A 24,104-nucleotide genomic window follows, 5' to 3' on the forward strand; every position below is an offset into this window, starting at 1 on the left:
AAAGAGCTCAAACTGATATTCAAGTGATTCTACAAGGGCAGTACATAGAGACAGGTTAAATCCCATTACAATCAAGTTCCAAGGGACTGTCCATCCATTTTCTTTTACTGCTCAACAGAACTCAAAAATGAGATCAACTGGGCTTTAGAAATTCTTTGACGGAGATTTTCATTGTAATTAGTACCCGTGAGTAAAGCATACTCTCCATTAGTCAAAATTCAGTTTGAAATGGTTCAACCTGAGATTTCATCCAAGAAAGTTTCGTGGAAAAAAAGAAAAAAATCAAGAAGCATTTATTGGATAAGTAAGAAATAAGTCATCCGTTCCCATTAAATATCACAGAGACCTTATTTTAACAGTTTTTGGATCATCAAGACAACATTGTCAAGAAATTTCAATGTCTTTATTATAATGGAATTTAACCTGTAGAAACTCCAAGTCAAAAAAGGTAATATTTCATTTAAAGGAACCCCTATTAGATTTTTTTCTAATTTGACCTGGAGAATGAAAGATATCAATCAATGCCCCCCATCTAAATAAGTATTCCTGCAAAAGTCCACACAGCAACAATCTGAGGTCCTCATCTATATTAGGGAAGCGCAGCACTGTGCTTTGGTATTATCCTCATTTAATATGTTATATGGTCAACATTTTTACTTGTAAAGGCATGCTTATACTTCAAATTGAAAGGAGACAAGAGAAGAGGAAATGTAAAAATGAACATACGATATAATCCTTCAATTCACCCTTTACAGGACACTAACTCAGTGGACACTTTCATAGGGAGAATCACTTTATAAAAATAATGTTAGCTTATCAGCAACATTTGATAGGATATTATTTTCTAGCATGCTCCCTCTAAAGAGTAGAGATGGCGGGGGGAGGGACCCTCAGAATTATAGTATCCCACTTAGCTTTCATTTTGGTGACATTCCCCTTAAAGTAGCATTTCCCAAAATGCTCTCCTTGGTCAGTTAGGTTCTGGTTGTACATTCCCCCCATGTATTAGCATATTAAAGACTCTGAGAAGTCCTTAATGCTGCAGGAAAAAACCCTATTTATCTTCATTAATCTAGCATTTTCAAACTTAGTGGACCACAGATCCATTTTTATTATAATATCCTACAGAACTGACATTCCATGGAACACTGTTTGGAAAGCACTCCTTTAAAGTAATACCAGTTTAAAAAAATAAAATCCCTAGTTTTTGCTTTTGTAATTTTAACTTATAAAAAAAAATACTCCCTTTTCTCAAAGTTGATAATTCGCATTACTTTACTACCTGCATTTCCTCTTTTGTGAAGCTGGCTGCCTCGTCCCCCAATTCATGTAGATACATGCAGTCAGGCTTTGGACACTGCATATTCTTTAAAAAGTAACTGCAGTATTTTGTTGTACCTAGCGATGCCTGTAGGAAGAGAAAGGGAGGGGGGAAAAAAAGACTCAAAATATGAACTGACATCACAATGAGAATTTTCATGTTTAGTGTTTTCCCTTCACCTAAAACGAAGCACAGACATGACAAAACAAGAAGTACAGCTGTGAACACTGGAGAAGTAAACTATTACTAGCAGGATTTATTAAAGATGATGCTCATTTGGAAGAACTAAAGAAAACATCTCAGTCTATGGTTTCCAAACCTGAGCACCCAAATCTTCCTCCCTAGAGATCAGAAGAAAAGACAGACAAAATCTGTTCCATGTTATAAGTGATTAGGCACATAGGAAGGCAAATTCCTTTTTCTAATTATGCCATCCTTCTTCCATTTACAAAAAGCATTGCTTGCTGGGATCTTTCATTCAAACCTCAATTGCACAACATCCAAATATTTAAGAACAACAGATCAGAACTCTTATCTATTTCTGAAAAGAAGAAGAATAGATTCATTTTCACAGAATAAAATATGTGTAAATATAGGAGATTTTTAAGGATTATCCCCTAATAATAAATGTGTTTATTTCTACCTGGCAAACAGGACCCTAGATAAGTCAGTAATAAACAAATTAGCTGTCATAGGCTGGTATGGATGACTAAGAAGCAATCTTCAAACAGATTCCTTTCAAATGTAATTACGTAATACGTAAATGCTATGTTCTCCTCTACTTAGTACATTTTATCCCTTCCCTCTTAAAAAAAAAAAAAATCAAGAGGACTGTATTACCTTAAGTGTTCTGCCATCTACCACCACATTGTTGACACACTGTATGGCTCTGAGAGCATCTTCTGACCGGATATAGGTTACATAAGCACTGGCACTTGGACCCTAAAGTGAAAACCCACTGTTATTAGTTTCAAATTCAACAAAAACTTTAAAAATTTATCTTGCAAGCTGCCTAGGGAATTCTAAAGGCCTTTACTACAACTATCATTAATAACAATGACAATAATTAGAAGTAGTAGTAGCTTTAAGTCATTTGACAGGCTCGTCGAGGTTATAAAAAAAACTTTGAAAGTTAGATTCTAAAAAATAAGATTTGAAGACACTGTCCAATTATATTCTCCCAAAAATAAATGCAATCTGCAGGAGTATTTTATCTGCTAATACCAGCATAGCAAAGATGCTCTATTACATTTTCAATATCTGAAAATACTGTTAAGTAGAAATCATTATCTGGACTGCCTAACAATAGACTCAACTCCCCCTCCCCTTCAAACCATCACTAAATCTTTGTTTTACTATTTCCCTCTTATTTCTATCAATTCACTGTTAAGTCCTAGAAGGGTCAAATGAGTACCAAAAATTCCCCCACCCCACCAATAGAGGTCACCACAACTTCTTAAGTCCTTGACCCTCAAGCTTTCTAATCAAAGAAAGCAAATTTTCCTTCAAAACAGCCCAGGTCAAGCCCAGCCCACAGAGAGGAAAAGAAAAATTCCTATAATTAGTTACCTGTGAGCCTGCATATGATGTGCTATTATTGATGACAACTTTATGTATTTTACCAAACTTCCCAAAATATTCTGGTCGTTTTAAAACCTATAAAAGAAGAAGAAATAAGGTATAAACTGTTCCCATTTTCATCAACTTTATCCTTACAATGGAGACATACACCATCCCTCTTCAGTGAAAGGAAAATAATTTTTAAAGTTTTCCAATAAATGTGACTAGTTCTTAGTTACAATGTGTGGTGAACCTACAGGAAATCATCAACAGAGTCCAAAAGCTATTTTTTATTGACCCACTGAATAGAAACTGGGACTCACTGAGTTTGGTATTATCTACTATGTTCTAATATCTGCACCAATCTATGAGAACTTACCTTCACAGTATTTTTAAACACAAAACAGATCAAATAGCCTAACCACATTTTCATTAATAAATGATCCTTATAAGAAAGTAATTCTCAAAACAATGACCAAAATTACGTATCAAAGACTGAGATAGAAACTCAAGGATAGCCATAAGTAGAGACAGTCTTTACTCATAAAATCTATTATATATAACATTTGATATATTAAAGCATCATTTATAAGCTACAAATTCCAAATATGCTAACAGAATGTTCCTCAACCTTCGAGGCTTTATGATTTATCACTATGTCTGTGTGTGTGCACGCGCAAATGTCTACGTATACACACATGCACGCACACGGTTTCCTTATGTCTATCAATTTTACCATTTCTCAATCATCTCCTGTTTTTTTCTTCTCTCTTCCTGGTTAATAACTTATGTGAGGCGATGGATGGAAAAAGCTTTCTCTGTGTACCCGTTCAAATGGGTGCAAAGTATTCTTTTGAAACATTCTTATTTGATAATACTCTCACACACAACTTAGCTCATATGTCTTGCATCCAACAGAATCAAAGTTTTGTGAAACACTCTATGGTTGGGGTGTCATTAATTCTTAACAGTTGTCAACTTATTATAAAGTAATTACTTTTACCATATTTTATTTTAGGTTCTTATAAGTATAGGGTTGTTATGTTTTTTTTGTTTTTTTCTTTTTGTTTTTGTTTTTTGTTTTTTTGTTTTTGTGAGGAAGATCAGCCCTGAGCTAACATCCATGTCAATCCTCCTCTTTTTGCTGAGGAAGACTGGCCCTGGGCTAACATCTGGGGTGCCTATCTTCCTCCACTTTATGTGGGACGCTGCCACAGCATGGCCTGATCAGCGGTGCCTCGGTGTGCGCCCGGGATCTGAACCCGGGCCACCAACAGCAGAGCGCGCGCAACTTAACCGCTATACCACGGGGCCGGCCCCGTTTTTTGTTGTTGTAAAAAACGGAGCCGGTCGTTGTTGTAAAAAATTAGTTTTTTACAACTAATTTTAATGAATTAGAAGGTGAGGTGGTTACACTGGCTTTCAATCTTTTTTTCCACTCAAATTCCCTGAGGGATATCACAGTTATAGTGGTGAAGGCAATGACCCTTGGGTTGTTCACAGCAAAGTCTCAGGGTTGAGAAGTAGGAAAAGCATATTTTGAAAAGTTTTTCTGGTCAGTGCAGTGTGGAACTGCATTCAGTATTCCAGCTGGATGCACACCAACTCAGCAGAAGGCCTCACAGCCAAAATAGCTGCTTCAAAACGTTCAGGCTGGTCACAGGTTGTGCTACATCAGCATCTCATATCACGTCTGAGTTTTAAGGCAGTAGTTCTCAATGAAGGCAGCATTCAAGAAGGGTTGCAGGAGGTTGTCAAAGTGACCGGGAGACACTGTTTGTGGTCAGTGGATCGGAGCCAGGGACAGCTTACAATGCTCAGACTAGCCCTGCACAACAAAGAAGCATCCTGCATAACTTTTGAAATGTCCTACAAGACATTCATGTCGCTGAGAAGCCTGTTTATAATTAAGTACACCTAGAAACAAATTCCATATTAGATATAAACACAAAGAAGTTCCCCACAGTTTTGACATAATGAATTTACAAGAAAGCAAATAATATGTAATTAATGGAAAACTACAAGTGCTTTGTTTGGAATTTTACTAAGATTTGTTTCAGAAAAATCATATCATTACCATGGTACCTGAGTTGCCAATACATACACCTGTAACAATCTGCATTTATAGTCGTCACATTCACCATGATTCTACCAACAGATGCAAGCATCTTACTGTTTTACTATGTACTGAAAAATAGTACTTCACAAACTTGGATACACATACAAATCATTTGAGGATCTAGTTAAAATGTATATCTGGATCCAGTAGCTCTGAGGCAGGGCCGGAGTGTGCTTAATAAGCTCCCAGGTGATACTAATGCTACTGGCCCAGAGGCCACACCTTGAGTAGCAAGGTTCTAGAGTGCAGCACCCAAGTATTCACATGTAGAAAAAGTCTTTCTATAATTACTTTTCTTTCATTTCTCCTTTACATATTTTTTTCAAATTACATATGTAGACAGATTATATTATCAAGAAGTCATTTCATAAAGTCAAACGGTATTATAAAATATTAGTTTAAAATAAAGTGGGTACTGGGTCAGATAAGGTTGAACCCCACTGGCTTACGGAAATCGTTTCTGGTGAATATTTGGATATAACACCTTCATAACAACACAAGATTTGTATATAATTACACTGATATGTCACACCACAGCCAGAACGATATTTTCAAAGCACAAATCTAGCCATGTCTCTAGCCATGTCACTCTGTTCTTTAAAACATTCAATAGCTTCCTAGTGCCTTTAGGATCAAGTGCAAACTCCTTAGACTGGTCAGTAAGCCCTTCACAATCTGTTACCACTTACCTTGCCAGCCTCATCTCTCACCACTGCACTCTAATCTTCCAGCCAAAAAAAATCACTTGCAGACCGAGCTCTTTCTCATCCAGAAGCATTTGTACAGTTCCTGTGCCAGAAGCACTTTACCCCAAAGATAGCAGAGGAGTACATACCTCCCCCCTCAAGGTCAGGTGCTATCTCTGTGCCTCAATAGCACACAGCACCTCTCACAGTATACTGTTACTTTTGTAAATAAGCAGGGACTACCTTTTTATTGATGTATGCTTAGTGTCTTACATAAGGCCTGGCACATTGTAGGTACTCAATAAATGCATATTTAAAAATTGAACTGTCTTAGCATTGAACAAAAAGAATTACATACACACAGACCATTGGTGGGCCTCAATGTATTAGCAAGTGGTCTATGGCTGAAAGAAATGGCCTGCCCAGGCAAGAGAAATTCAAATAATTTTCAGCCTAAACGTAACAGTCAACTAGCAAAATAGTATTCTAGTGAATAAAGAAAGTAAAGAGTATGGAGTGTAGGCAGAGCACCCTGCACATCACCACATTAGCCGTATATTCAATGTCATATTTACTTCACAGTGAGTCAGCTTTAGCACCTACACAGACTATAAAAGGCCATGTGACAGAATTATAAATGCCCAATGGCATGCCTAATGTGTAAAATATCTTCCCATATATTTTTTTGGACACAGTCAACTGTTCATGGACACTACAGAGAAAATCAAAACCTCGGCAAGCAGATGGAATGATGAATGGATAAATGGATGGATGTATGAATGACAGACCAATCATCAGCGTAAAATACACTGGAATAGGAGCCTTAAGACCAGGGGTGTTTTCTAGTCCTGGTTCTGCTATGAAACAGCTGTGTGATCCTAGGCAAGTTACTCAACTTCCCTGTGCCTCAGTTTCTCATTTGTAAAATGAAATGGTTGTGTCTTTAAAGTCTTTAGTTCCTCAAATAAGCTGCTCTCTCAGGCCACCACACACCGGTAGCATTCTTGTCCTTATTTGCTGCCTAGCTAATCCCTAGTAATTCTTAATCAGCCTTTCCTCAAGGAGGCTGGTGGCGGATCTCTATACTAGCGAAGTTCCCCACTGTTATGTTCCCAAAGAGTCCTTTACTTCCCTGTTTATAAATGCTCAGTACAGTTGTAAGTTCTTGAATTCTGTCCTCACTAGTCTGCAACCTTATTAAGGATACAGACTGTGTCTAGCCAGCTAAATTACTTTATCTCCAACATCAAAGAACCTAACACACAGTAAGTATTCAAGAGTTAATTTACAGAATGAATGAATTAGGTTCCGACAAAAGACAATTACCTCTAATTATTACCTCTAACATATTTTCTGACAGTTTTTTTCTACTGATCAATAAATGAATATATTTGACAATCAACCTTGCTTGCCATGAAGTTTTCTGATGTACAAATATTTTCAAAATAAGCTTTAAATTTTCCTAAACTCATCAGCTTTGTTAATCACAATTCAATCAAATGTCAAATTGTTCATCATCCAAAGATAAGTAAATAACAGGAATCTTCTTTGACTTGAAAGGTACACTACAAATTTGAAACTCTGAGTTTTCTAATGAAGCTGATGTTAAGTTTTCAAGCCTGAAAAGATTATACAGATATATTAAGAGAATTTTTAAAGATACTATTTAGAAGTGGTAGAATTTAATAAATAAAACACTGGTCTCTGGTATTCTAGGCTTTCAAGAGAAATAAATGAGACAAACCAATGTTTAAGAAAATTCATTGTCCTCTCACCAAGCAACAATGACTTCAAAAGTATAAAACTAGTAGTGATTTTTTAGGTACATTTAGAGTCATGATAAAGTGCTCTCTCACACTAGTCACCACCTAGATTAATTTCTTTCTGTGTAATAATTCTTCAGATTAATCTTACTGGAGACATGTTATTTGAAGAGGAAATAAGAAATCTCTGTAAGTAAATAAAAACAAATCATAGATTCTAAAGAAGAGGTAGGAAATCTATAATCCAAATATTAGATTGAGACTATGGCTTAATTTTACTCAGCCTTCAGGTGCTGCTCCGTACGCCTCTGGTACAACAGTTGACTGGACTCAGGATGTATTAACAAAATCAAGTACATCCATATCCATCAAAACAAAAGTTCGTTCACAGGAGTAGCAGTTTCAAAAATGCAAAAGCAGATTCTAATCAATAAACTTAGAACACAGGCAGGTAAATAAAAAACTTGCAAAGGTAAGAAGCGTCCTCTGGTTAGAAAAAAGGCAGAGCTAAAAGAGGGAGACCAGAAGGGTTGGTGCAAAGGTGTGACCATGTTCAAGGAAATGGTCAGGGGTGAAATGGGATTTTGCCTGCCTGGGGAGTTAAGCACTAGCTTAGAAAAAGAAAGAAGTGGCTGCTGAGGTTGACTCATAGGCCAAAAACGAGCTCTCTCCTTAACATCTCTTATTGAAGAAGTCTTTTCTTGTATGAACTCTAGACCCAACCCTTTGGCTTTAAAAAGAACCTGGTCTCCTGAAGATCATATACCCTATTAATGCTAGCATCCCTGGACCTTTCATAGCTACAGAAAAGAGGAAAGAAACAGAGTAGTCTTGCCACACGTTAGCCCTTACAGCAAAACAGAACCACTATCCAGCTTTCACAGACTATTGGCACTAAACGGGACTTGAGAGATCCAGTTGAACTGCCTAGTTTTATAACTGAAGAAAATGAGGCCAAGAAAGATTAAGACACTTGCCTAAGATGACAACTCGTCACTACTTTCTTAGTAATTATTAAAAAATCATTTCCCATTTTCTTCTAAGTTTTAATATTTTCAGCGGAATCCTGCAGTTGGGTAGGGTCAGCTGCTATTTCCAAATAAGATAAGCAAAAAGAAAAAATGTCAAGTTGAGAAAGAAAACAGAAGAGGACTTACCTCTGGGTCTGCCAGGCGCTGAGACAGACCTACAACAAAGACGAGGTTTTTTTGTACAACCCGTACACTAGCCAAATGTTTGCGATTTTCTGATATTTTCTGTTTTCTCTCATTTTGTTTCTGTTTTTTCTCATTCTTTATCCTTTGCAGTTCCTCCTGGGAGAGTGGTTTATAAACTGCTGGGTCTTCTGGATATGGCTTTAAGCATAAAGCAAACATAGAAATTAGCATTAAATAAATAGAAAAACTACATGAAAAATTATCAAATTCTGGATGTTGTTGTTACATCTCCCTTTTTCTGAATCTTTTAATTGCTTAAAATATTTTCTATTTAATAAAAGTTAAATGTTAAATAAAATCATTTTAAAATACTTAATTTTTTAGAGCTTAGCACAGACCACTTTTAGCACTAAAACTTAAACCACATCAAAGATCCTAACATAAAAAAACCAATCTTGGTATTCCCTATGGCGCCCAGCACACAGTTCACAAAAAAATTAAGTTTCTAAGGTGCTGTGTAAGAGGCAAAGAGTATAAGTTCTCTAATCTAAATATGGGTTTATGTATTACAATCAACAAATACTTAATGAAAACCTACTATGTGACAGAAGATTAATGAATTACTTGTTCTTCAATACATTCCTAATCTAAGAGGGACACAGATAGGCAAATAAACAATACATAGATACTCTGGCTCAGGACGTTGAATTTAGTTTCAACACTTATAGGCCACATGGCCTTAGGCAAGTTAATTAAACTCTATGCCTCAGTATCCTCATAAGTAAAGTGAAAATAATCTTGAGGCTTGTGTAAAAATAAAACAACACTCACGAAGCAATTATTATTGCAATTGGCACACAGTAATCCCTCAATAAATACGAACAATTACACTGTTGTAATTTTTTCCTTTCTTGTCATTACAATATTGTTTTTATTCCTACTGCTAATGCCAAGGCTACTAAATAAGAGCTGTAGACTCACACCTCCTGGCTTTGAATCTTGGCTCACTCTTTACTATCTGAGAGACCTTGGCTAAGTTATGTGACCTGTCTCCCTCAGTCTTCTCTTCTGTAAAATGGGAATCCCAGTACTTTATTCAGAAGGTTTCTGTGAGAGTTTAAAAAGATAATACACTTATAAAGTGATTAAAACTGTGTCCTGCACATAAGCATTCAATAAGTCAGTTGTTATTACTATTAATAAAAAATAGTTAATAACAAATGGAAGATGGGACACATTAAATACAGTAATATCTAGGGGCCGGCCCGGTGGCGCAAGCGGTTAAGTGCGCGCGCTCCGCTGCGGCGGCCCGGGGTTCGCTGGTTCGGATCCCGGGCGCGCACCAACGCACTGCTTGGTAAGCCATGCTGTGGCGGCGTCCCATATAAAGTGGAGGAAGATAGGCACAGATGTTAGCCCAGGGCCGTCTTCCTCAGCAAAAAAGGAGGAGGATTGGCGGGTGTTAGCTCAGGGCTGATCTCCTCACAAAAAAAAAAAAAAAATACAGTAATATCTAAAACTGGATATGAAGAGATTCCAGAAATGGTAACCACAATTGGTTGGGAAATTGTGCCTATCAGAACACGGGAGTGGGGACCAACAGAAACAACGTCATTAAGAAAAAAAGTGGGAATAACGAAGAGTGGAAGGAGTATCCAAAAGCCTGAAAACTTGCTATGCCTTTAACATAAAGTTGTTTTCATATATAAGTAAAAACCAAAAACCCAAACCTTCAAATTTGTGAACACACTCAGATTAATGATGAAAGGCAATCAAGGAAGTAAGATTTCCCTTTATGTTCCTCAACTTCTACTAATAATACCATAAGGTCTCCAAAAACTCTATTCTTAAATATTCAGGCATAACTCTCAGTGCTTCTGCAGGATCTAACCACCCATACCATTCGATTCCTACATTAAAAACTCTGAATCTTCTAGCTAATTAATCCTATTTGGCATACTCCAACTTACTTTTGAGTGGGAGGCATACAAAACAGCTGACTCAATAATTTTGCATGACCTGAGGACTTTCTCCAGGATCAAATATAAAGTTAGTATCACACATTTTAGAAGCTCTATAAAAATTTGCCAAATGAACACCAAGCTACTCTCTAGAACTGGAAATTTAGCACTGCTAATTTTCTTTAAAAAATTCTTATTTCAAAATGTTCTTGCATCTTAATTTAAGGAACCAAATGGTTAAAGATCTATTATAATAAGTTCAATTCTTCAATCAATGATGGAAACTTTCCCATTAAAGTTTTCTCTCTCTCTCTCCTCCATTCACCTTTCTCTACCTATAGTATCTCTTTTCAAATCTTTGTCTGGATGATTTTAATCCCATGAAGCTATTTGGAGCTATAAAGGCACAGATATAAAAATGAACTAGACAAAAACCAATTAAAATACCTTTCCATAAGTTTACTTAAATTTTTCATTTGCACATGGAAAAGCTGTTTTCTACCACAGGATTTCTGGGTAGCTCCTTTTGGAGTATTTATCATTAAGTTCATTTGAAAGCTGTTGTCCTTCACTAACATTTACAGTGGATCAAGGATACATTGCTCCTAGTTCCATTTCAAAGTGTGGTGCATACACTGCATTTACCAGTCCATGATAAGAAAAACACAAAAATTGAGAACAAGCATTTGGAAATTTTTATAGCAACTTAACATTGCGACAACATTCAAGTATGTCATCAGTAGACTCTGCAGAATAAGATATTTATCAGTGTGGTTGTTACCGAATTTAGGTGGCAAATCACACGACACAAGCTGGGTACTAGGCATGCATAACAGGATCCTGTATCAGTTCTCAATAAACTGGGGGAGAGGAGGACGTGCAAATCTGGTTCTTCAACAAAGACAGTTTGAGAAACACTGATTCTAGTCTCAGATTCTTCTGAGAACATGAGGGATTTGATAAGCACTCAAAGGTTTTTTCTTTGCTAACATTCTCTGACATTGTAAAATCCTGATAAAAGATAATGCAAAGAATATAAAAGCAAAAACATGCACAAACACACAAAAAATGATGGAGAATGACAAGTACCAAAAATTAAGTTGCAATATCAACCCTCATCACGTATACTACTTATGCACTACCATGTTGAGTATATAACACTGGTTATCCTAGTCTTTCTTCTTTGTTATTCCAAGTTTTTTTCTACGGAAATATACTTCCATCAGTCTTCAAAGGCAACTTTTTTGGAACATAACTGCTACACAATGCAAAAGATACCAATACAGGAGAACAACAGGACAAATTAGTTAACTATGATTTACCCTTCAAATATCTCTTATTCCCCAGCAACTTAAAGGCAGTTATAAATACTAGCTTTTTAATCTTAACATATTTGTGAAGTTGCATCTCTGTTGCTAGAAAGAATTAAATAAATTTTTCTAGACAATATAAAACATGCTAATTTAATCTAAACACAAATAGCAAATATACAAAACCTTATTAGCCTTGTCTAAAAGTTTCACAAAAAGTCGGAAAGCATGCATTCCATGACAGTTCCCCCACACGTACCCCATCATAAACACCTAGTCTACAAACCCAATGACAGAAAATTAATAAGCTGATACAATGAAATAAGAAAGGGAAGTAGACTAAAGATGGGAGATGAACACACATAATTTGAATAACTGCAGAAAGAGCATGTGACCCAAAAAACTAGAAATAGTAGCACTAAAAATGAACATAAAGAAAAACACATCTGGTCTACTTTTTGACTGAAACACACACGTTGAACTTCATTTTCTAGGAATATAGATTCAATTGAAAAATTACATGCAGAAAATTTTTCTTTAAAGGTACTGTTGTGTGTTATATATCAAACTAAAGCTAAACAGAGCACCTACGGAGAAGCATCTTTAATGTGCAAAACATTTTTAAGTGTTAATTTGATGATAAATTGTCAAACTAATTAAGATGGTTTATAGTCTCTAGTGTAATCACTTTAATTCTTTCATATATGTAGCTATGTTCCCACTTTTATTCCTGATGTATTTACATGTGTCTTCTCTCTATTTTCTGACAAGACTTGCCAATAGTTTGATTATTTTATTGGTCTTTTCAGAGAACCAGATCTAATTTTTATTGAAATACTATTTGTTTTCTACTTCACTAAATTCTGCTTAATCTTTGTCTTTCACTGTCACAATGTTTATTCTTTTTCTGGTTTCTTAACCTGGAAATAAGTTAGTTTATTTTTGTCTTCATTTTCTAATAAATGCATTTACAGCTTTAACTTTTCCTCTTGCTAAAGACAATGAAAAATACTATATAAAATTTTTTTTTTTTAACCAACATCTTAACAACAATAATGATCTGCAGGGGGGAAGTTCCAAGTCAATTTTTGGATGGAAGTCAAAATCCAGAGAGATAAGTGAAAAGTCTGAGTAACAACAAATGGAGAGAGAGAGACAAATGAGAAAAGAGGGACAGCATTCAAAGCCCAAGGCAGCCCAGTATTAAGAGTCTTTGGAGGAGGTCATCCCCACGTGAAGCTCACACCCAGCCCACTCCCAAAGAGCTCTTTTAGTCTCAGGATGAGAACAACTACACAGAAGTCAGAACAAGATAAGAAAAAAGGAAAAGGGGGTAGAAGCAAACCATCCTACAGAAGTTGTTGAAACCAATCCTAGGGGAGACTGCACCCTGGAGACCAAAAGACCTTTACGCTTGGCCAGACCAAAGACCGTTATGCTTGAGGCATTCCTATTGGCAATGTTTACAGGATCCAGCAGAAGCCAAATCAAAGCCTCTCTAAAGGAGGGCAAATCCACCTTGGCCTTGGAAAACCCTACAAATAACTCAATGACAACAACCAAGAAGCAGGCATAGATAACCATGCACATAAAGAAATAAAACAAAATGAACAACAACAAGCAGAAACATCCCTCACAGACTTCAGCTACTGGAATTATTGGACACAGATTTTAAAATAATAATGCTTATCTATTTAAACAAATAGGACAAACAAAAATATCTGCAGGGTATAAAAATCTATTTAAAAAATAACATATCAAATACGAAAAAAGAACAAACATTACTTCTAGAAACGGAAAACACCAAGGCAAAATTTAAAAACTCAAAATTTAAAAACTATTTAGCAGCAGACTGGACCTAAGAAAAACAATTCCAACACCAGAGGTTAGATCAGAAGAAATCATCCATTAACGCATTAAGGAAAGAAAGAGACAGAAAAAATAGAAAAGAGATTAAGAGACATGGAAGACAGTGAAAAGATCTAACAAGTATTTAATCAGAGTCTCAAAAAGGAGAGGAAAGAGAATAAAAGCAATATTTGAAGAGGTAATAGCTTAATTTTTTCCAAAACTAATGAAACTCACTAATCCACAGATTCAAGAAGACTTACACACCCCAAGCAGGGTAAGAAGAAGAAATACACAAATAAGTTCTACTTTTTGGAATTGGTTAATATTTCCATTGTGGCCTATTTGTGCCACTCTGTACTTCTATTTTAAAATTTTGTACAGGGCCAGCCCCGTGGCTTGGCGGTTGGGTGCGCACGCTCCGCTGCTGGTGGCCCGGGTTCGGATCCCGGGCGCGCACCGACACACGGCTTGTCTGGCCATGCTGGGGCCGCGTCCCACATACAGCAACTAGAAGGATGTGCAGCTATGACATACAGCTATCTACTGGGGCTTTGGGGGAAAAATAAATAAATAAAATTACTGAAAAAAATAACAAAATAAAATTTTGTACAAACTTTGTTGTGTACAAACACACACATGCTTGCTACTGTTTTATTCAAATTTTCCATTTCCTTTTTATTATCTACTTCATCCGTCAATTTCTAAAACATACAAGTTAGAAATCTCCCCATTATGAATGTGGATGCAGTTTCTCCTGGTATTTATGTCAGCTCAATATACTTCAAAGCTCTGCCGTTAAGTAAATAGCTTCACAACTTTAGGAACCTTTTATCAGTAAGAAAAATTATTCTCTGCCCTTTTAAAATGTGTTTGATCTTGAATTTGATTATGACTAATATCAGTATTATTATACCTTCTTTCCTATGATTTCCATTTACCCACTATATCTTTTTTTCCCTAGTTTCACTGATATTTTTCTTGTATATTTTCCTAGTCAAACAGTTCTGCAAGGTTTACTAGGAAAAAGAGCAGTCCCCCATTTCCTTCCTCCTCCACATCAACTGCCTCTCCCTAGAAATAATCTTGTTGACTCTTTTCAGATGATTCTTTTGTCATTTACTATCACATCAATAAAACACATGCTTGTATTGCTACTTCTTGAATTTTCAGTTTTAGATATTATTATATTATGCAAGTTGAAAATTTAGCTGTCTTTCAGCCAGCCTAACCATACATCCCAAGTCCACTTTCTAAGCTTCTACCCTAATTTTGGTTAGGTCAATATTCACGATTACATTATTATAAAGTTCAAATGTTATTTACACACTTCCACCTCCAGCCATGACAGAGTAGTTGGTAACAGACTACACTTAACAGCATAAACAAGCTAGAAAACTAGACAAAATATATGAAATAACTATCTTCAGACATTGAACAAGAGGCAATGAACAGCAGGTCGGTGACCTCTGAGAGAAAAAAATAAGACAGATGAAAACCATGAGTGTCCCAGCTTTCTGCTCTTCTGGCACTTACTGAACCCTGGCACTCAGTTCAACAGTCACACTGAGTGGAGAGAACGGGGACCAAAATTTGAAGAGGCTGAGGCAACTGAAATTTATGGAGAAAATACCACAAAGAGGGAACCAGTCCAAAAAGAATTCCAGAAATCTACATAGAGGAATCCTGTGGTAGCTAGTTTCCATAGCTAGTCTGACGAAGATACTCTGATGCAATCTGTGTCAATAACGAATTTGGGAAGGAAATAAAACATAAGTAATACCAATCACATGTAAACTCTTTCAGAATATAGAGGATGAGGAAGCATTTTCTAACTCATTTTATGAAACCAGTATTACTTTGATACCAAATCTAAAAAGAATATAAATGAAAGCCACAGATAAATACCCCTTATGATATAGACACAAAAATCATTCTGAAAATATTAGCAAATTGAAAATAAAAAGGATATCATAATCAAATGGGGTTTATCCTTGGAAGGGTAACACACAATCATCTCAACAGAAGCAGAAAAGGCATTTGACAAAATGCAATACCCACTCATGATAAAAACTCTCGGTAAGCAAGGAATAAAACAAAACTTCCTCAATCTGATAACGACCACCTACAAAAACCTCACAGTCAGTGACATATTTAATAGTGAAATACTCAACACCTTCTGACTAAGATTGGGAACAAACAAGAATATCTGTTTTTACCACTTTTCTCCAATGTTCTACTGGAAGGCTTGCCCAACACAATAAGGCAAGAAAAATCTTTAAAGCATAAAGGTTGGGAAAAAAGAAGTAAAACTGTCTTTATTCACAGAAGATGATCATCTACATACAAAACCATAAGGAATTTATTGAACAAAATTCAATTGTTCTATAGAATAGCAATGAAGAATCGGAAAATGGAATTTTAAAAACTACATCACGGGGCCGGCCCTGTGGCGTAGCAGTTAAGTGCACGTGCTCCGCAGCTGGCGGCCCTGGTTCGGATCCTGGGCGCTCACCGACACACCACTTCTCACGTAAAGGGGAGGAAGATGGGCATGGATGTTAGCTCAGGGCCAGTCTTCCTTGGCAAAAAGAGGAGGACTGACATGGATGTTAGCTCAGGGTTGATCTTCCTCACAAAACAAAAAACAAAAAAAAACTATATCACGTGCCATAGCTCAAAAAACATAGACACAGATAAATATAACAAAACATGCTATACTGTAAACTATAGTATACAGTGTACAGTGTAAACTACACTGTACACTGAAAACTACAGAACGTTGTTCTAAAAATGTTTAAAACCTAGAAAAATGGAAAGACAAACCTTATTCACGAACTAGATGAATCAACATTTTCAAGATGTCATTTTTCCTCAAACCAACCTATTTATTCAATGCAATCTCACACAAAATTTCAGTAGTGTTTTTGTACAAAATGACAAACTAATTAAAAAACTTATGTGGAAATTTGGGACTTAGATACCCAAAATAAATTCTAAAAAGAATAAAAAAGTTGAAAGATTTATTATACCAGATTTGAAGACTTAGAGTAATCAAGACAGTATGGTACTGGCATAAGGATAGACATAATTGTCAGTGGATGGAATAGAGACTTTAGAAATAGACTTACACATTTATGGGCAATTGATTTTCAAGAAAGAGTCCGAAACCATTCAACAGTGAAGGGACAGTCTTTTCTACAAATGATGCTGTAACAACAGGATATCTATATGGGAAAAAAATAAATCTCAACCCCTATCCCATATCTGAGCCACTGTACCATTACTTTTCCTTTTCTGTGTAACTTTTTGCTTCCCCTAGAGTTAACAACTGTGTTTTGCCTGATTAGATCTCTATGTGTTTATTACTAATTCAACCATCAAATCTCCTCCAACTGTTGAAACTGCCTCACAAGACATTTCTCTTTAAAAACACCAAGTATTCTTTCAATTTTATCTTTTTCTAGAAATCTCCTTGGAGCTTTCTGATTTGCCACATTTTGGATTGGCTGTCCGCTTTATCTGGGGCATAGCCATCATCTTTCCCCATCATCCCAGGAATTCCACTGCTTCTCTCTTGTGTTTGATCACCTGTTTCCTTTATCCCACGTACCCTTCTCTCTCCTTCACTCCTTCATTTTGGTGGGACATATGCTCCAGTAGATTCCTGAGAGAGAATGCATACAAGGTAAAAATTTTTGAGACCTTTCAGGTCTGAAAATGTCTGTTTGTGTACCTTCACACTCAACTAACAGTTAAGCAGATATGGAGTTTTTGGATGAAAATAAATTGTCCTTCAGAAGCGTCTTCTAGCTTCAAGTCTCGCTTTTGAGAAGTCTGAAATGATTCTGATTCCTGATCTTTTATGTGTGACCTATTTTTTTTTCCTCTTTGGAAACTTGTAGAACTTTGTCTTCAGTATTCTGATATTTAAAAATAAAAGTTTGTGCCTGGCACTTGATGGGTCTTTTTAATCTGGAAATATGTCCTCTGGTCTTGGAAACATTTTTCAATCATATTTTGAAGACAATTTTCCTGCTGTATCACTGTGGTTTCTTTCTAGAACACTTATTTGGTATTTGACCTCCTGGATTAGTCCTTAAGTAAAGTTCTCTCTCTCACACTAATATTCTCTCCATCTTTTTGTGCTACTTTTTAAGAGATCTTCTCAACTTCATCTTCCAACTCTTTCCTTGAGTTATTTCTGCTATATTTTAATTTTCAATAAGTGTGTATTGTTCAGTGAATTTTTTTATACCATCCTGTTCTTGTTTCATGGATGCACCATCTATCACTTCTGAGATGTAAATAATAATACCTTTGTTGAAGTTTTCATTTCCTTGGCCAGTTTCTGGTTTCCATTGAGTCAATGCTGTATGATGCTACATGAGTACACCACCTGTGTTCCCACATCTGCTCTTTCCACCAGTATTGTTCTCAGAAGTGCTGCACTAAAAGGACATGCAAAGGCGGTCTAAGGAATGACCAGGTAGCCTGTGCCTATGTTCAGGGAAGCTCTAAGGTCCTTTTGAACCCATTAGGTTCAGCAACTAGAAGCAAACAGAAACATTAAACTCTCCCAGTTTTTAAAACCTGCCTGTGTCTCTGCTTTTCAAAGCTATCAAAGCAAAAAGGCCCTTTCTGCAAACAAGCAGGTTTCATCTTGTGGGCCAAAATCAGGAGCTTGCTTCAACTAGCCCCCTACCTGAATCTCCAAGTTTATTTAAATCATCTCAATTCGCCACTTCACAGAGTGGCCTCCCCGGGCCCTCTCCCTGCAGGGTTGGGCTACGAGTAAATGGTAGCTTTACGGTCCTCTCCAGGCCTCTAGTAACACCTGTGGTTTTCCTCTGTGTTAACACAACCACTGAGATTGGTCTCCAGAGACGTAAAGACTTGCCGGTCCCTGACAGAGACAGGTAGTTTCATAAATGTGTGTACTCGGTGTGCTCAGCATACTCTCAGGCAAGGCTAAGCCAGGTCTCAGAGTCTGTGTGGCTGCACTGTCTGCCTTCCAGGATCCACTTCAGCCATGAGACAGGTACAAACAAGATCTGGGAACCAACAGATCAAGGAGAGGTTCTACGAGTTATGGTTATATTAAGTCAACAAGAAACTAAAAAAACTACTCCTGGTCTGACTAATTCTAATTAACAAAAACTGCTTCAGCTAAAGATTAAAACTTGGAGACCCAAAAGGAGGTTGTCTCATATTTCTTTAATCTATATTTTTTTCTATAAATGTTAGAGAGCCTTGGTGCTCATCCTTAGACAATCTCTCATCTTTTCTATTAACCCTCTCTCTCTTGTGATTTCATCCAATATAATAATTTTATAAATAACATTCTGTATGCTGATAACTTCCAAATTTATATCTCCATACCAGAACCAAACTTGAATATTCACCTGTCTAATCAATATCTCCATTTATATCTCCAATAGGAATCTCAAACTTAACATGTCTAAAACTGCGTTCCTAATCTTCTCAAAAAACCTCTTCCTAATGCAGTCTTCCCCACTTCAGTCATTTTGTTCTTCCAATAGCTCAGTCCAAAACTTTGTAGTCATCCTCAATTCTACAGTTGTAAAACAAGAACACTGGTATGTTTTATTCTTGATCCTTTGTAGTCTTATGTATTTTTCTCTCATGAGCTTTTAGAACCCTGTCTTTATTCTAGATATTCTAAATTTCACAATTATATAAATAGATATTGGTATTTTCCAGTCATCTTGCTTCATACTCACAGAGCCATTCTAACCCGAGGACAACTGCTTTTCATCATAAGGCATTATCTTCTATTAGGTCTTTGATTATTTCTTCCCATCCATTCTTAATTCACTGCTTCAGAAACTTCTTTTAGCAGAGATTAGAACCAGTAGATCTATCTTTTATGTTGCTTAACTTTTCTTTCATGATTTGTTTTTTATCTTTTTGACCCATATCCAGCAAAAAACTCAGCACAATCTTCCAACTTATTAATTTGCTCTTGAACTATATTCATTTTGTTCTTCAGCCCATCTGTAAGACTGTTATTTTCAAGATCTCTAATTTGTTCTTTTTTAAAAAATGTTCCTTCTACATGAATATCTCATTCTCTCTTAGCTCTTTGAGAGGTACCAATAACACTTTTAAAAGTTTCTTTCTGTTTGCTAACTTATGTGAGTTTCTTCTATTTACTGATTTTTGTGCTTCTCCTTCATAATGTTGGTTTTCCTGAAATGTCTGTTGATTCTTGGTTGTTGCACATCTTTACACGTAAGAACTCTGTCAAGCAGTCTACAAATGCTATTTCTCTTTACCGCAGGATGCTCTTTTGTGATCATGCAGAGGTCAAATTGCTGGACAAGGTATGTCAATAGTTCATCTTCTGAGCATAGGAAGTCCTAGTTCCTCCAGGTTGTTTCCATTTACCTTAACGCTCTGACCCAAATTTATAATCAGTGTTCAGCTAGAGGGCATCTGTCTCTGCTACACGGCATAAAAGTTGGGCTAGACCCATATGCTGCTCCAATATCATACTCAACCAACTACACTGATATTTTTCCTAGGATCTTGAAGCACCACTATTTCTTACCTTTCTTAAGCAGTCTTCTCCTGAGTATGTTTTAAGTTAATGCTTCTTTCTTGAAATTGACCCCAATGACCTTCTGTCTTTCAAATTCATCATACTTTCTGGTCCTCCAGAAAGGCACCCTATTATTGATAGCCAGCTTTGCTAAGGTTATTCTGTTTTGTTTTTATATTTAAATTTTTTTTATATTTTCCTCTACTTTCTAAGAATTTGAGGTGATTCTAGGAAATCCCTTAAAACTGAAATGAATTTCTTTGCCATTTCCCCAAATAACTGATTTTTCTCTAACTTATCAATTAGTCTTTTTATTAAGACTCTACTTCATAACACTCCAAAAGAAAAAAAAAAAGAGAGAAGAAGAGAAAGAGACCAATCTCATGAAGTCAATCAAATTCACAACCCTTAGAGTCTTGGGTTATCCTGAAAGTTATCACTTTCAACAAAACAGTTCAATACAATTGTCTTCTTATGGAATGACCGGGAACGAATTTATAAAATATGTGTTTAAAATCCATTATCACAAATTTACTATAGATTTGACCAAAGCTAATGTTAAGGTTTTCATTTGCTTTTCCATTCACATTCTTAATGGATAGTAACTATATAAAAAGATATATATTGCATATAAATATATATTATAAATATCTATTACATATGTTAGTAGATACTCTATATAAACTATATTAACACTTAAGTAGATCTAACCTTTTTTCATTCATGTAATATACATTATATGCCCACTAAATTAAAAAAAAAAAATTTGGATAATGCATTGCCTTCTGAGATATAATTCCTCTGATAAGGAAATTGAGAGATAAAATTTTTAAAAATAATACAGGTATCTAAAACATATTTCTGTTATCTCAAAATTTGGTAGTAATAAACATAACAGCTCTTTAAAATAGATGAACAGGGGCCGGCCCAGTGGCACAAGCATTTAAGTGCGTGTGCTCCGCTTTGGAGGCCTGGGGTTCGCAGGTTCGGATCCTGGGCGCACACTGACGCACCGCTTGTCAAGCCATGCTGTGGCGGCATCCCATATAAAGTAGAGGAAGACAGGCACAGATGTTAGCTCAGGGTCAATCTTCCTCAGCAAAAAAAAAAAAAAAAAAAAAAGAGGATTGGCATCAGATGTTAGCTCCTTCTGGGGGCTAACATCCTCACAAAAAGGGCTGATCTTCCTCACAAAAAAATAAATAAAATAAACAGAAAAGAAAGTTTAAATCATATAAAAACAGACATTAAAGAGAAGTCAAAAAACAGATACTTGCAATAAGCCCAAAGGTCACATTTAAAATAGAAATGCAACAATCCTACTCACCCTACTATGTCATTTGCTACACTGCAACTGTTGTGCCTGCTTATTAAAACAACAACACATGGGAAGTATTAAAAATCATAGATTTTTTAGAGTTAGAAAAGACTCACAAGACTTATATTTGATTCCCAGACCTACTACCCACTTGTTGATGCCTCTGGACAAGTTACTTAAAAGGCCCAGTTTCCCTAAGTGTACGATGGGATAGCATTAGCATTATCAGCCCAGAATCATAGAAAGGACTCAACAAATCAGTAACTATTACCTTCTGAACCAGGATTTCTCTGTCATTTTAACCCATGACCTCTTTTAGTAAACATCAAAATTTCTCTCCTATTTTTGTGCTAGAAAATTAAAGTGAATTTCCCCCCAGATGTAATATTGAATGTGTTTTTCCAATTTTACAACATCCTATCTAAACCCATTGCCTCTCTACTCCTAATCCTTTTAAATAGCCAGAACCACTGATCTTGCTAATGTCCTCAGATAAGAAAACTAAAGGCCAACCAGGGACCTCACGTGACTTGACCAAGGTCATATACTTACTTAACAACAAAGCCAAGACTTGAATCCAACTCCCAGGGCAGTGTTTTTTCCATTTCATTATATCTTAAAAATGAAATGCTACACATAACATTACCTTAAGTTTGTTGATTCTTTTGAATCTACTTACTCATATGCATGGAGGAAAAATTGTACACAAGGTTTTTTTGGATTAGTTACCTTTCTACATGCAGGACAAAGCCCATTTTCATCAGTGCGAATTCGATGCCAACAAAATCGGCAAATCTGGTAGCCACAGGTGCAAGGGAAAAAGTTGATATCATCTATCTCCAATGGCTCCATGCAAAGAGGACATTCCACAGGGTCTTCCTTCGCATCAGGACTGCGAGACATCTTCACGTTTATTAAACAGCAGCAAAAGTTTATAATAATTTAAGGGAGAAGGAAGTTCAGCACGGAACACTAAAATGTAGAACTTCAAAGACCTGTGTGAGAAGAAACAAAATATACAGTTCACTAATGGAAATAATAGCATTTAAAACAATTAAGAATCATATTATCAAAAAATCTGAAAAATATTAATCAGACCAATTTTTGCTATCATCTCAGGAGAAACTTCAGAATGGAACTGTGAATTTTTTTGCATGTCAAGACAAAAAGCCTGGCATTATTAATTTTTTGGATTCAACAGAAAGACAAAACAACTTCCATTTTTCTAGATAAAACATTTAGTACTAACCAAGTACCACATCATAGCACATTTTACAGGAATAAATAATATATAGCAGCATCTTCAGCCTTAAACCTACAGTAATTTAAATAATTTGATATTGGTATAAAAACAGACTAAAAATTAAAGAAACTAAACAAAGAATCTAGAAACCAAACCAAGAACTTATGAGATTTTAATATTTGAACATTACAAATCCATATGGTAAGGATGAACCAATTTATAAGCAGTAATAGGATACTGTTCTATCCACTTTAAGAAAAGAACAGTACACATCTATCTCATACTGCAATCAAAATAAATCCCAAATGATCTGTCTAAAGAGTAATACATTGAAATAAACTATTGAAGTATTAGAAGAAAAAAAATAGAATTGTTTAAAATCTTGCAAAATATAGAATTGTTTAAAATCTTGCGATACACAAGGTCTTCCTAAGCAAAAAGAGAAATTTAGAAGCCATGAAAGAAAGATACAATTGACTTAGCAACACAGAAAGAAGAAAACATAAACAAAATTAAAGGCAGGCAACAGAGTAAAGGATGTATTCACCAAATATAATGAAGAGTTGGTGCCCAGAATATATAAAGAAATCTTGCAAAGCAATTTTAAAAACACAAATAAGTCGAAAGAAAAAATGAGAACAGAATATGATGAGTAGTTCACAGAAGAATCACAAATGATTACAACATATGAAAAGATGATCAACCTCTTTAGTTAGTAAACAGTAAGATAGCATTTTTCCCCACCAGCCTGTCAAAGAAGTTAGTCTCTCCATAAAGTAGAGATTATCACTGATCTAAGTTCCTCTTCACAAAGAGGAAATGGAAGCACAAAAAGTACCTTCCCTTAAATTGCACAGCTATTAAGTGGTGCAGCCTGGATTCATTCCAGGAAGTCTTAGCCCCAGAATCTGTGCTCTTAGCCATTTTACACCATCTCAGAATCTATCCTTCACAAATACTCACACATGCGCACCAAGCACTTTGCTATACATTTGCAGCATTGTTCATAAGAGTACAAAACTGCAAATGACATAACTGTCCATAAGTTAGGAAATCATTAAGTAAATAACAGGATAGCCATAAGGTAGATGGCTATCTACCTTACGATATCGGAAGACATCTATTATGTAGTTAATTCTTTTTATTTTTTAAAAGTAAGCTGGAGACTAACATTAATATACAATTACTTCCATATAAAGATATAAACCCTGTATGTGTATATATTTGATTAGTTTCTCCATGAAAATAAAGCA

The 24,104-nt window shown here is 35.8% G+C and overlaps 1 protein-coding gene across 9 annotated transcripts in view; it reads right to left on the minus strand.

Annotated features, from left to right (window-relative positions):
• Nucleotides 1–24,104, minus strand: part of CNOT4 (CCR4-NOT transcription complex subunit 4) — a 133,733-nt gene that overhangs the window by 55,885 nt on the left and 53,744 nt on the right. For all 9 annotated transcript variants that reach the window (XM_058530779.1, XM_058530771.1, XM_058530773.1 and 6 more), the window contains 5 exons: nucleotides 22,338–22,603; nucleotides 8,607–8,804; nucleotides 2,891–2,977; nucleotides 2,162–2,263; nucleotides 1,283–1,408 (listed from right to left, as the gene is read on the minus strand). In XM_058530779.1, the coding sequence (XP_058386762.1) occupies nucleotides 1,283–1,408; nucleotides 2,162–2,263; nucleotides 2,891–2,977; nucleotides 8,607–8,804; nucleotides 22,338–22,511 (687 nt within the window). In that variant the 5' untranslated portion in view covers nucleotides 22,512–22,603. The remainder of the gene's footprint in view (nucleotides 1–1,282; nucleotides 1,409–2,161; nucleotides 2,264–2,890; nucleotides 2,978–8,606; nucleotides 8,805–22,337; nucleotides 22,604–24,104) is intronic.

The sequence above is a fragment of the Diceros bicornis genome, chromosome 3 (assembly GCF_020826845.1).
Source record: "Diceros bicornis minor isolate mBicDic1 chromosome 3, mDicBic1.mat.cur, whole genome shotgun sequence".
Taxonomy (NCBI): domain Eukaryota; kingdom Metazoa; phylum Chordata; class Mammalia; order Perissodactyla; family Rhinocerotidae; genus Diceros; species Diceros bicornis.